A 15,463-nucleotide genomic window follows, 5' to 3' on the forward strand; every position below is an offset into this window, starting at 1 on the left:
TAACATTTTCCATCAACTCTGCTATGCTATCCTAATATTTCTCCAATAATCCTTACCATATTTTATCTAATGGCAGAGTGAGGCTTTCTGCTAGCCCAGGCTAAAATCTATTATGTATCCTATTGAAACTGCTAATGATAGCAAATTTGAAATTTTCACACCTATCTGAATTTGGGTCCATCTTAGGTAGGTATTGCAAAAAAGAGACCAGCGAAAACTTTAATGTGGAGTATCATATATTATATATTATGGTCTGGAAACTTGGTAGTTGAGGAAAGAGGATAAACATAGATTGAAGACTATAGAGATGTTCATGAGTAGAAAAGTGGAAAAATAAAATGGATGGAAGGAAAATAAATGATGCCGTTCTAGGCATGGTACGGGAAGCGCGATGGCTGTGGGGAGAAATTTGAAGAAGAGGAAAAGTGGATGCAGGAGATGCTGAGAGGGAATGGGATGCTGAATGGGGTATTGGAGGGGAGAATACTTGGAAAGCAAGGTTGAGGGAAGAAAAGAATTGGCATTTTGGATAGACTCAAGGAGTTAGAAAGCATGCAAAGATAAAGAATGAGTTATTGTGTTATGCAGTCATAAGTTTAATGATGTTTTGTGCAATGTTAGTCGGGGCTTAATAGTATAGTAGTATGTAGTGCCTAGGTCAATCGGTTACACCTCCTAATCTAGTAGATTACTGCTATTAATAATCTGAACTTGGGCCCTGGGGTAAACTGTATTCTTCTATCTAATGAATTATGCAATTACCACATCTCAGGTCTATAATCCTCTGAAAAAAGCATGCAAAAAGGATTCACATGAAGAATATTTACATTATTTAATTAGAAATAATCACAGGTCACAATTACAAAGGTGGAATTTTCTAATATTTTACCTGTAAAAATTCTTTTGCTTCAGTGTAACTACCTCTCATTAAGCTATCCCTCATTATTATTACTTCAAACATATCCAAATAGTCAAACATACCGATTCCTCCCATCCATGTCAGCTTGCTCTATCCTTGGGTCCTCTCCCCAGTCAGCCCAAAACATGAGTCCTTCATCATAGAACAGGGTGATTGACTGAGGACTTTCCAGACCAGACCATACAAGAACCTTCCTATTGTGTCCATCGAGCTCTGCAACTTCAATGCTGTTCCGTCCTGCATCAGTCCAGTACAGCTGTAAGATGACAGAAGTAAAGAAACATGACCAAATTGCCTAGAAATTTTGGTTACATACTGATTTACATATGACGGACACTAATTCATGCCTCACCATGCAAACATTTTTTATCTTCCAATTACATAAAAAGAGCACATGAAAATTTCCACATGTAATAATGTGGAAATAACATATACATGTGTGTTTACTGCAGGAATCAACCGCAAAGATTGATTTTAATGGGTGGAATTGAATAGATGAAACTAAACTCAGACTCCTATGGCATTTTCAATTAAAATATTTAGGACATGGAAGGTCAGTCATTTGGCTTGGCACTAGCAGTTTCCTAGAAAGTTCTTGTTTCAAGGAAATATCACCACTTGAATTTTGGTGTAATTATCCAGAGACACCACCAAGATTGGTGCCCAGGACTCTTAAGTCAGTTCTGCATTTATATGCTGCATAATACGCTTGTGAAAATGGAAATTGTAGGACACTTTTTCTAATTAATTTCAAGGTTAACACTTGCTATAACTTCTCCAAATAACAATAATTAATCATGTTTATGGAAGCAAATCATGCGATAAAAATTTAGAAGTTGAAAATGAAAAGCATTATTTAAAAGCTATTTAATATTCGTTAAGAATAACATTTTAATTTACTGCTAATTTACCAAGCAAGCTTAGTGATATTTATAATCAACTCCCATCATTTAAAGTGCTTACTTTTCTACCGACAGAATCTATTGCAATTCCATCTGCCGTCTCAAGTCCATCAACTATCACATTCTCTATATGATTTCCATCCCTGGTAGCTTTGGTAATGACATCTTCAGCTGTGTCTGTCCAATATATTTCCCCTGAAAATGAAGAATAAATTATATCTTAACAAACATATGTCTGGTAAAGGAAAACATAACAGAGAACTTGGATCTAAGCGGGAGGCAGAAAATTCACTTCATGCCTTAGCTAAGAATTACATCTTTGATATAAGATCCAATACATATTGAACTGACCTAAATATTGGCTTTTTTTGAAAAACTAGATCATTAAATACTGGTGAATTTTTTATTTATATATTTTACCTTTTTGCCACTCTTATAACAGAAGAAAAACAATAACATATATGCCTCCATTCGTAAGAAATCTTATTGTCATAAAACAATAGTATCTAAAATTATAGCAGCTCATGAAAAGAAGCTTTGAGTACTTTACACCAAGCCAGTGAGACTCAAGGTAATTGTATGATGCATTTATTTGCTGACAACTATAATGTCAGAAGATGAATTGAAATATATATTGGGAATAATATTAATAATAGGTATATGTTAAAAACAGTGGAATTCATTCTTCATTACTCTCTACTGTTGACTGCTGTTGCAATAATAAAATTCCTTTCCATGTAACATTTTAGCATTTGACAAAATGAAATGGTTTTGGAGGAACCAATGTAGCTATTGTTGGTGCATATTTTTATCAGTTGGGTGTTTGAAAGAAATAGTAGATTACATAAAAAAGGGACCCTGAAAAAAGGGTTCTTCAAAGCAGCTTTGAAAATATTCATTTATGATTTTACCTAAGCATATATGAGGATGGGGTAAAAGGTTTCTGGCATGATAAAGAAAAACAACTTTTTCATTTTTTATAGCTTAATTTTTCAACATAATCTTCATCGAGATTGATTTATTTTTCATAACTGTACTCTAATATACGTAGTGATACCATTTTTATAATCTGATTCGTCAAGTCCCTCAAAATACTCATTTACAGCATTGATGACATCCTCGTTGCTCTCAAATAAGCTGAGCTATTTTTTAAGTTTAGGTAAATAGATGATAGTTTCTGGGGGTTAAATCTGGTAATTATGTTGGATGGGGAAACAATTCAAACTTTAATTCGTAGATTTTAGCCATCAAAACAACCGACAAATGGGCAGGTGCGTTGTCATGGTGAAACAAGATTTTCTTCTTCACTAAATGAGGTCGTTTATTTTACACTTCATCCCTTAAACATTGCAATAACTCTGCATAATATTGAACTCTGATGGTCTTACCCTTTTCCAGGTAATCAATGAAAATAATTCCTTTTGCATTACAAAAAGCAGTCGCCATAAACTTATTCAATGATAAATTTGTTTTTTCCTTCTGTGGAGTTGGTTCACCTCGTCCAATCCATTGTTTGGACTGTTGTTTAATTTCAGGAGTGTAGTGGTGAATCTAAGTTTCATTCACAGTTATAAATTGATGCAAATATTTGCTGGGTTTTCACTTGTAAAGTGCCAAATTTTCGATTGGAACAGTTTTGCGGGTCAATTTTTGATCGTGCATTAGCAAACGCGGCACCCATCTAACACAGAGTTTCTCCATGCTCAAATGTTCATGTAAAATATTGCGTACACATTCAGTTGACACTAGTAGTCTCCGCTATCTCACTTAGTTTTAATCTGCGGTCCTCCATCACCATTTTATGAATTTTTTTCAAGTATTTTGGGAGTTGTGACCTCAATTGGGCATCCTGAAAGTGGTACATCAGAAGTGCTAGTGCAACCTTTCTTAAATTCAAAAACAAACTGTTTAAACAATATGATGGGGAAGAGCATTTCAGTGCGGTATCAAGTTCTTTTTTCATTTGAAGTGGTGTTAGACCTTTTCAATAGAAATATTTGATGACTGCATGATTCTTTGATTTATCCAATTTCACGTAAGCAATCGAGGAGTCTTGTTCAGTCAGCCCTCAATGCATACTAACAAAGCAATCAACCTGAAAATGTATATACAAGCTAGTGATATATAGTACTTTAGCATACAAGCCAAAAATTAGAATCCTTCAAAATTGCAATTGCCGACAGAAAAATGTTAATTAGCATACACCTTGACTTCCACTAATTGGGTGCAGAGTATTCACAACTTCTTTTCTAAGGCTGCTGTCTTTAGATTTTACCATTTTTTTAATAACTGACCATTTATTATGAATGGAAGTGTTCAGTAATTTTTTTCCTTTTGTTGTAAGGGTGGGTGAACAGGAAAAAATATCTATGAAAAAATAGCAATGGCATTTAATGTACTATTTTGGCAAAAATAGCCAATTTTTATGTTTCTTAAGCAATGATTTGTTTATTTCATGGAAAGGTCAAAACTATTTGTTAGGGTTGATTACTTTAGGATGAGATACTGAATTTGGAAATATCATGTGTTTTGTAAGTTGTATCAAGTTTGAAATGAATTACTAAAAAAAAAACCTCTGGAGATATCTGAATAGGTATTTTCTGACTATGAATAGGTATTTTTTAAAATTTTCTTTGAGGTCTCTAATAGTCCAGAGCATTATAATAATCAAAAGAGGTTATTTCTAATTCAATTGACTATGCCATTGCTCATGTATAAATATTTGAGATAATATGGCTCCAGACACTATGAATAAATTACTATTTCTTTAGAGAAGAATAGAAAAATATTGGACAAAAAGGAGCACAAATGAAGAAGTTCTAGGCATAGTGGGTGAAGAGAAAATTTGATTGGAAAGAGGTAGAGGGAGGAAAAGGATAAGCATTTTGGATGGAATTAAATGAGTCGGAAAGTATGCAAAACTGAAAAATGAATTATTGCATTATATGATTTATAACATTTTAGCCAACTCTTAGAAATACAGTGATATTTAATGGCTTGGTCAATCAAAAATCTACCATTAATAGTGGACTGGTGCTAATAATCAATAAAAATAATTAGATAACTTGGAAAGAAGGGGAGGTAAACATGCTGGACACTTTTTAGGCATGATATTGAATGAATACAGTGACAAAATAAAAAGTAAATGAGAAGAACTTCAAAGAAATAGCTCATATGTGACCCATGAAGCAATGCCAATCAATGCCTAATTAATGCCTCAGTTAAATTTAAAATATCTTGTAAAACATTTCAAGTGACATGGGGCTCATATGAATTCAATTTGGCTCAATTTTGAGACACATGGCTCCCATATATGACCCATAGATATGTAATACATGGAAAATCACATTTGAAAATGCTGAAACATATTTAAATCCCTTCTATTCTTTTCCTTAATTTACAATGATTTTCCATATGAAATTTTCTGTGGCATATGGGTGAAAGCAAACCTGTTTTTTCATCCACATCAGCAGCCACAGCATTCTTGAGGGGTGGTAAAGGCAGGACAACATCGACGACATATGGAACATCTAGTGAAAGCTGATGGATTTCCACACGGCGGGCATGGAGAAGATAGTTTGTGGGACCCAACGCACAAGTCATTCCATTTTCCTGTTAAAAAATAAAATAATGCCACATTCAACACTCTCTGTGATGACAGCAGTACTCATGAAATTGAATCAAGTTATAAATGTAAGTCTTTCATGGACCCAATATATTTTTTCTCATAAAATTTGGTATCCCAGTTTCAACAGATATCATTATCAACTGACCTGGTTGATATGTTTTGACGTCAAACTCTGAAACCAAATTTTACCTCGGAGAAATACTTCATTCCACAAAAAGGTAAATATATATTTTTTTATGCTATTTCACTTAATTATATCCTCCTCTGGGGATGAACTTAAATTAGCATGCATTGAGCCACTCATAAATGACAGAAAATGCAAAAAGCTTTTAAAAGATAAAATTATATAGTCCAGTTTGGAGGATCATGGTTAGAGCTAGCTGTAATTACATTTGCTCATGGGGTTGTTAGCAATAAAATCCCAACAATTTTATTGAAAAGAGTTTTAAAAGATCATTATTTAATATGAAATAAACACTTATATGTAATATGGAAACATTTGAAAAATTATCAATTATAACATTTAGGAAATTGACGGTGTTTCAGTAATTGGCAAAGAAGTGACAATTGTCCCAAGGTAGACTAATTATAGGATAACAAGTTTGCAGAACTCAAATTTCTCATTTTATAGTACTCAGGTAACAGTTAAAATATATTTTTTAAATTCATTTTATACTCTTCCCCACATTGCCCGTATATAAATCAACATTTAGGAAAGTAAATATTATCCTCATTATTATTTCTTTGTGTCTAACTCACCATTAATTCTATTCCTGTTGGACATGCACAAGAATGACCATGGGGTAAAGGAGCCAGGAGGCAGAGATGAGAGCATCCACCATTGTTCCCATGGCAGAGGGAGGGAACTTGCTGTTTTCCTCGATGAAATATTCTCAGGTCCATTAGTCCTTTGATGCCGGACCTAATGAAAATAGAGAATAACAATAAAGAATAATGACAATAATGTGCACCTTGATTTCTCTGAGCATTGTATAAGCATCTACATTCTCTCCATTCCAAATATGGAGAATGGTAGGTCCAAGTTAACTTTTTAACCCATTGACAACCCTCATTGTATGCTATCACTTCTCCCCTCATCCATATAATGTATTTTGCATGGAATAATTCTTTAAGTAATAAAAATTCATTTAAATAAAAGGTATACAAAATTTAAGAGTTAATTTAAAAATAAATAGCCTCTATGGACAGGTTGGAATTAACATAACGTAAAATATATATTTTTTTGCTAACATGAGGAAATTATAATCAATGGATTTGCATAGTTTTCCACCACCTGTGGAACCGCATACCACTGCATGCAACATGAGGAAAGAAGACGACGAGGGCTACACCATGGTCTCATATAAACGGAAACCTCGGCCAAAGCCAATTGTGGGGACGTCAAACTTGGACAGTGATTTAGTCGGGCTGCCGAAAATGGTCCACATACACGCTTGGCGATTCAAAGAAGACACGTCAATCGAAGCAGTTAAAAAGTATGTATCAAGTAAAATACCTGGCAAGTGCTTTGAGATCGAGCAGTTAAAGGTATCTAGAGGCACCTATACCTCTTTTCGTGTATCGGTCGGTGAAGACTTAAAAGATGTCGTGGAAAGTCCCGACTTTTGGCCGAAACATGTTTGTGTCAGTAGGTTTTTTTTTCTGAAGGCCCGCCTGACCTCCGCAAAGGGTTAGTCAAAGTTAGACAGCCATTAACAATCGCGCAAGTAAATATTCAGTGCCTTAGGAACAAAGTAAACCTGCTTGAAGTGGCTATGAACGAGTGTGAACCAGACTTTTTGTGTATTACAGAGCATTGGTTAAAATACGAAGAGCTTAAGGTTATTTCACTCTCAAATTACTCCCTAGTGTCGTCATTCTGCCGGGCCACGTATAAAAATGGAGGTGTGGCCATTTTCGTGCATAGCAGAATAAAGGGGACTATTAACTCAGTTCACGTGCCTGTGAAGGAAGAAAAAACCTTTGAATGTGCAGTGTGTTTCCATGAAACTCCAGTGGGATTGCTTGTGCTCATCTCCATCTATAGATCACCAACTGGTGATTTTCATTCATTCATTAAAAAACTGGACCAACTCATTTGCTCCTTATATGCAAGCAACAGAATACTCGTGCTGAACGGCGATCTCAACTGTAATCTCTTAGTTGACTCCCCTCACAGATCAGAATTGTTGAATCTGTTCAAAACTTATGGCATGGAATGTTTTGACAATAATCCTACCAGAGTCACTCCCACATCTGCCACCCTAATTGATTACGCTGTGACCAACTTTAACCATGAAAAAGTAGTCACAACTGTTTGCGACCTAGGTATAACAGACCATTGCATGGTGAAAATAAGTATCGATACTAACCAACCAATGGATAGTCCAAATGATAAAACTTACCCAAGGCGGTCTCTCACTCATGGAAATATGCAGCATTTTCTGCTCCTTCTTCAGTCCCAAAACTGGGACAATGTCTATGACCTTAAGTCAGTAGACGAAGGTTTCAATTACTTTTATTCAATTTTCAAACACAATTTTGAAATGTGTTTCCCAGTAACACATCATAAAATATTTCATAGAACTAAATGTAAGCCATGGCTAACTGATGAGATCCGTTATTACTCAACTATCCTTAAAAAACTTGCTATCTCCAGTAAAAGTTCAAACAATCATGAACAAAGGTTACTCTATAAGGAATTTCAAAAGTATTACCGTAAACTGATTTCTACCACGAAAAGAACCTATAATGATAATAAGTTACTTAATTCCAATAACAAGTCCAAAACTGCATGGGAAATAATTAATGACTGTAGAGGTAAGAAAAATCCACAACTCACTCTCCCAAAACTTTGTAACCCTGAAAATAACACTGCCATTAGCTATTCATCTCTAGCTAATAAATTTAACAAATACTACGTATCAGCTCCTTGCCTAACTACTTCTCCAGCCAATGTGCTTTTAGCAAATGCACCATCGTCAATGTTTGCCAAGCCCTGTTCTGAAACCAATCTAAAAACTATTGTCTCCTCACTCAGAAACAAATCCAGTACTGGCCCAGATGAAATTCCTGGTAAAGTTGTTCATCATTGTTTTGAAGCCATAAAAGCACCCCTTTTATTTTTAATTAATGAATCTTTGATACAAGGGATTTTCCCATCCCAATTAAAAGAATCAAAAGTAGTGCCCATTTATAAAAACCATGGCTGTGTAAATGATTTGAATAACTACAGACCAATAGCCGTCCAAAATACATTTGCTAAAATATTTGAAAAAGCCATGTATATGCAAATAGCATCTTATCTCGAAAAAAACTTCCTACTTTCTAATCCTCAGCATGGATTTAGATCGGAAAGGTCTACCACAACTGCCATATGTCAGGCAATCGACAGCATACTTAATTCATTAGATGCTAAACGCAAAACTCTTGGAATGTTTTTTGACTTGTCAAAGGCTTTTGATAATGTAAACCACAATAGACTACTAATTAAACTCAATAGAATAGGAATTAGAGGAAGTCCTTTAAACTGGTTGAAGTCCTTTATTCATAATCGCACTCAAAAAGTAGTGTTATCAGTTGATGGGTCAAAATATTCATCCGAAGCATACCAAGTTAACAAAGGTGTTCCACAAGGCTCAACCCTTGGGCCACTCCTCTTTCTGATTTACATCAATGACCTACCTAACTGCTTACCAAATAATGATGGAATAATACCAGTGTTGTACGCTGACGACACTAATATAATAATATCAACACAAACATATCCCAGCCTTGTGGAAAAAGCTAAGTCTGTCACACTTGCTATAAACAAGTGGTGTACAGACAACCTTCTAGACTTAAATGTAAATAAAAGTAAAATAGTAAACTTTACACACAATAAGAACATATCAGATGATCTGCTGGTAAAAATCAATGACCTATCAATTGAGCGTGTGACAGAATGCAAATTTCTAGGTATTTCTCTATGTGCAAATATTTCTTGGGATACTCATGTAAAAGCCCTCCAACACAAGCTCAGTTCAACTTGCTACTTATTAGGACACCTGTATGAAACTACAAGTAAAACTGTACTACTCAATTTGTACTATGGGGAAATTTACTCAAATATAACCTACAGTATAATATTATGGGGATCAGCTGCTATTTCTCAAACCATCTTTAAAATGCAAAAGAAAGCTATTAGAATCATCGCCAGGAAACCTTACAATGCTCCATCAAGGCCTATTTTCCATGAATTAAATTTGCTACCTCTCCCATGCATCTACATTATGTTTTTAATTCTATATATAAAAAATAACATCGGCAACTATTCTCTTAACTCTGCCTATCATCATCATTACACCAGAGGCAGGAATGACTTCCATTATGGGAATATAAGAACTAAAGCATTGAAATTAGGACCCAATGAAATGGGCATCAGATTATTTAACAAACTACCCAAAAGTATCAAGGATACACAGGGAACTGCCGTATTCAGGCATAAACTAAAAAGATATCTACAACGCAATATGTTTTACTCGGTTGATGAATATCTCAACAATATTCCCGACCAGTAAGTTCATACTTTTAGTTTCTAGCAATGGTAATGGTCTGATTCATGTTTGTGATCAATGATTTTTCTGAATTTGATATTGTATGTGCATGTTACAGCCGATGTTCATGGGTTTGTACCAAACACTTATGTAACTATGAGCATCTATTCTTTTATGTATCTTAACTGAGCCTGTGTCTTTGCTCCTCATTGACGTGCCTTATATCATGTACATACTTCACCCACCTGGTATTTTTGTATTGTGATCTCTGGGCAAATAAAAAGTAATAATAATAATAATAATAATAATAGTTAAAGAGATATTTTTGGGCTAACACTAGGGAATATATTCGCTATTCACACAGGGAATAGAAAAAAATCGGTCAAATATTCTGGGAAGGTCAAGTGAGCATGATAAACAAGACACCAAGTTTGTTTTATATCATCTTTGCAGCCACAACTACTTAGGATTTCAAGGTCATCCATGCCATCTACTAGGGAGGAGAAAAATAGGTGCTTCATGTAATTCCGCAAAGAGAAATCAATGTTATATTGATTTGAATAGTAGTGAGGAGTATGAGATTACAATATGAACAGCTCAAGTAACCAATACTGTGAAATGATCCATTGAAGAGTGTCAGCCCTCAGAATGCTTTACCTATTGCTAATTTCTATAAGCACAAAAGTGATGTATCTGTGGCCATGGTTATGCCATACCAAGCCAAGAAAAATGTTTCCTTCAAACCCCTGGTAGCATGGTGGGTAGAGTGTTCAACTACTGACTAAGGATAATGTGTTCAAATCTTAATTACTAAGGAAACCCAAATTTGAACAAAGATGTATCATTTTACAGATACCAGTACTTGGGGAAATCTGTTGGGGATGGGGGTACAGGTAATGGAACTTGCACTTCTCCAGTGAATTTCTAATAGAAGACATCATAGGGTAGGCGGGGGCCATTAGAATGAGATGACCTCTATCCTCAACTGTAAAACAAAACTCTCAGTTGATGATTGGTTTAATTTTTTTGATTATATCACAGATACGTTTCTGAGACATATTTCCAGACTCTTAATTTTTTAGTTTTTACATATAACAGGGATATTTATCCAGTTAGTTCTCTGATCTTACAGTCTAAAAAATTTATTCCTAAAATTTAATTAGAACCAAGTGGTACCAGCAATTAGTAGCACTCATGAAAGATTTTGAAAGGACATGAAGAATGAAAACTGTACTGTTGATCAGTACTCAGTCAGTTGATGCACGGGGATCGAGATGGTGAGGTGGCTAATGTACAGAGTTCCCACTGTGAGGGCCTAGTTTGAATCCTGGAGGTGGCAGATTTTTTTCAGTGTATCCCGATCCCTACTTGAGGTGCTTTGAGGAGAGCATTCTGAGTGAGTACGATGTCCATTGGATGGGACATTAAACTGTGGACCCCTTGGCACCTTTTGACAAGAGTAGGCTAATGCCAATGCTGGGTTTCTTTCCACCCTTCCTTTCCCATCCATCCCTAATGGCGCAAATGACCTTAGCTGTCAGTCGCCTCCCCTAAAACTACTACTTCACTGCACTCCTTGAAACTTGTATCTTTATCATGCATTGAAACATTCATTTTTATCTCAGGATATCATCTGAGGGGGATATTTTGCTGGTAGTCTTTATTTATCATCTGAGGAGGAAATCATGCTGGTAGAATTTATACTTACTTAATAATAGTTCTATTTCTTCCTGTGTACTTGTCAGCGGAGTGGATACTTGATGTGTCCCAGTCAGTCCAATAAATTCTATTTTCAAATATAGATAAACCAAATGGATGTGGTAACTCTCCTCCTGTAAGAAGTTAGGATGTTAATTTGTGTAAACAACATGTTTCCAAGCAAAAAAAGAGCCAATATGACAGTCAAAACACTAAAAAGAGGGTGAGCATTTAATATTTTTTTAGAGATTCTCTATTCACTTATTTTATCAAAGAAGTGCCTACATGGAGATATAGCTGTCATTTTAAAATCCTAGTCTTAAAATTTCCTGGAATATTTTTGAATAGTTTTAACTACTCTATGGACATTAACAAATAGATTACCTATTAATGTATTCCTACGGCTTCCATCCAAAGAAATGTATTCCAGGGATTTAGTTCCTCCATCAACCCAGTATAATAGTCCTCTGTCGTGGTCCACAGCAAGGCCATTTGGCCATGTAAGATTTTTAGTCACAATTGCATTTCGTTGTGACCCATCCATACCAGCACTTTCAATTTTTGGGACAACTCCCCAATCACTCCAGTACATATATCCACCTAGAATAAAAAAGATTTTCTATTAATATTCTCTTAAATATAACAGTTAACCACTAGTTTAATTATAATGTGTGTAGAAAATTCTGAGAATATGAATAGAAAGGTCAATCATTGTTAGTAGCAACAAGTGAGTTTTGCATTGGGAGTTGTGTACTGTATTTGTCATTGCAGGGTTGAGGTATTGGAAGGGTGGAGATATTTAGTAAGGAGGGGAGGGAATCAAAAGAAACCAATGAATTATGGTGAATAATTTTAATTTTGATTATATTAGTAGAATGTTATTCAATACACCAGAGCAAAATGATGCTGTTACTTGTTGAATCATCATTAAACTTGATATCAATTGTTAAGTACAGAGCTGACCTTCTCTTCCCATTTAATCATTTAAACAATAATATATCCTCCCAATTTATTTTAGAAAAGATTAAATTTAATGTTTACATCAAATATACATGCCCTGTAAGACTTTTGAGCCCTCATTCATAGTGCTTAATATAATAAAAACACCCCAAATGACAGAATAATGAGGTTTGTAAGCCTACAGGTATACCTTTCATTAGACTTTTTCAATTGCTTCAAAAAGCTAAGATCACCACAGACTGAGATGCTACTCACATCTCTCACCCTGTAGCTCAAAATTAATGCAATACCTTCTTGAATCCATATTCTAGAGAGTCGGAATGTTTTGTGTACATACGTATTTTCTTGAGTACTCAAAAAAATGTCTGTAATTCCCTTCTGAATACTTTAACTGTCTCTAATACTGTGAAATCAAGCTTTACTCCCTGTAATTTCAAATGAAAGAGCTCTGCTTCACATCTTTACTTCCATATTGACACTCATTTTTTAAATTAATTTATTAATTATTGTTTTACCTATTGGGTCTACTACAATGTCTCTTGGCTTATCCAGGCCTTGCCATATTAATAATGCTCTCATTGTGCCATCCAAATTTGAGACTTCTATCCGGTTAGCACCAGCATCAGTCCAGTATAATTTGTTTGTCACCCAATCCACAGCCACACCAGCAGGAGACTCTGTAAGTAAAGTATTTTCAAAATGATAGATTAACTGACTAAAGCACTCGACTGGACATTGAGGGATCCTTATTCAAATCCTGGTCTAGGCTTATGGTTTTTACACTCTGAAATTGTTGTATTTTAAAAATAGTTTTCATATTGTCTTAAATATTTTACATAACAATTCTAAATGCAATATGTTGCATCACCTGATTGGAATTGATATGGCGACAGATCCATTCTACAATGACAAAAAATATACTTTGAGTTTCCAGCCTTTTAAAGCTAATTATAAAAAAATTACTCTGAATAAATATAAATGAAGAACTGCCAGTGCATTTTTTGCCATTTTACACAGATATCTGATTCACTAAGAATTATATAACATTAAATTTATAGGGTATGGAACTTGTATATCATTTCCCAATCAAGGTAAAAAAGACAATCTTATATACATAAACTGGCCCTAAAAAGATTTATATAAGTCTATTGAATGAGTTTCCTTGGTATAGAAAGGGCACTTGAAATAGTTTTAGTAGCATATTCTTAGAGAACTAGTTGACTATATATAATACGTCATAATTGAGTATTTAAATTACCCAAACATATTGCGATGTTATTGCATATTGCAATACAGCACCTTGAAACTACTTATGTACATTTTTACTTTTTTAACTGGTCCAGGTCAATGTTAAAACGGAGGACGACAAATCCATAAATTAATTTTTATTGTACATTTAAAAAATAACTTATCCATTCCTATCCAGGTCTTCAAATACTATTTGACCCAGCTATGTAGTATATGTATTGGTTTTTTATGTGCATACTTGGATATATATATTTAGAAAGTATATACTCAACTCACTTGAGTGTATGTACTCAACTCACACTTGAACTCATACTTGAACAGCTGTTTTTTTGGTACATGTCAAAGATGTTTAGCCATCATTATAATATTGCTCTAATTAAAAGATTAACATTTGGACATTGCCATCGTTTTCTACAACTTGGCATGCAGATGCCTTAAACACTCTCGTATCTTACTCTTGGTACAAAGAGATTTTTACTAATTCAACTTCGAAAATAGCAGTTTAATAATGGAGAAACAAAAAGATTGCATGCATTTCAGGTTCTGAGTCCAACCAAATTCAGAAAAATCTATGAATTAAATTGTTTTTATACTGTAGTTTTCGTCACCAATATGCACTCATATTTTACCGCTGTAAAAGATTTGCTTTAGACCATGAAAACTTACCTAAATTTGTGCCAATAACAACTTTTTGTTCTCGCCCATGAAGTGATGCACTTCCAATGATATCTTCTTCCACATCAGTCCAAAAGATTGTGTCAGATTCAGCATGCCAAGAAATGGCCACAGCAGACCGTATCCCATCAATGGGCAACACATGATCAACCAATGGACCACCACCTTCATTGGCACCTTTGACCTCCCTGTTGCCATCCTTGTCCAATTGTATGAGTCTCAAATCCTTGCTTCTGGCAAATAGAAGCAGGTGATTTGGACTTTTTTCACAAGTGTGCCTAAACAAAGACAATGAGTAATTTGGTGAGTGGTTCTGCCCATAACACTTACATCAAGGCACAAGGATTAACTTGTCTTAATTTTATGTGGAAGATTTTTCAACACCTTGACATCCTTATCATAGTTTCAAAGAATTTCCTATGCTGTATTTCTTTGAACCAATAAGTATTTAATGGAAGAATTATTCCAATGGAAAAAAATAACAACAAATAAATGAATACTAATTTAAAAAAATAATAGCATCAACACAATAAATTATTTCCTGTGGAAACACAAAGGCATTGATTCCTTCTTTGTGCTTTACAATGGATTTCCACAAAGTATTGGCCTCAACCATCTCTCAAAAGAAAAAAATAACCTCTACTTATGATTTAGTTCAAGAATTTTAAACACAAATCCCTTGTATTTCCCATACAAAGCCATAATTTAAAAAAAATCATAACCTTAATTTTCTTACAATCATTTCTAACTCATCCTTATTTAACTTATTTTATAATGCACTAAGAAATAGCTGTAGTAATAGTAATAGTTGATTGCGTCACTTAAGCTTGACCATCCACAAATATAACCAACTAATTATCTCTTGTCCCACTTTGATTGCACCTCCATTCATTCTCAT

At 34.5% G+C, this 15,463-nt stretch overlaps 1 protein-coding gene across 2 annotated transcripts in view; it reads right to left on the bottom strand.

Moving 5' to 3' along the window:
* The window catches only part of Lrp4 (LDL receptor related protein 4), a 686,041-nt gene that overhangs the window by 19,376 nt on the left and 651,202 nt on the right, over positions 1-15,463 (bottom strand). For both annotated transcript variants that reach the window (XM_071596290.1, XM_071596291.1), the window contains exons 16-23: positions 14,557-14,843; positions 13,158-13,319; positions 12,067-12,282; positions 11,693-11,816; positions 6,209-6,371; positions 5,271-5,433; positions 1,883-2,016; positions 982-1,175 (exon numbers count right to left, since the gene is read on the bottom strand). In XM_071596290.1, the coding sequence (XP_071452391.1) occupies positions 982-1,175; positions 1,883-2,016; positions 5,271-5,433; positions 6,209-6,371; positions 11,693-11,816; positions 12,067-12,282; positions 13,158-13,319; positions 14,557-14,843 (1,443 nt within the window). The remainder of the gene's footprint in view (positions 1-981; positions 1,176-1,882; positions 2,017-5,270; positions 5,434-6,208; positions 6,372-11,692; positions 11,817-12,066; positions 12,283-13,157; positions 13,320-14,556; positions 14,844-15,463) is intronic.

This window comes from Hetaerina americana, unplaced genomic scaffold, assembly GCF_022747635.1.
Source record: "Hetaerina americana unplaced genomic scaffold, ioHetAmer1.1.p SCAF_8, whole genome shotgun sequence".
In the NCBI taxonomy this organism is placed as follows: Eukaryota; Metazoa; Arthropoda; class Insecta; order Odonata; family Calopterygidae; genus Hetaerina; species Hetaerina americana.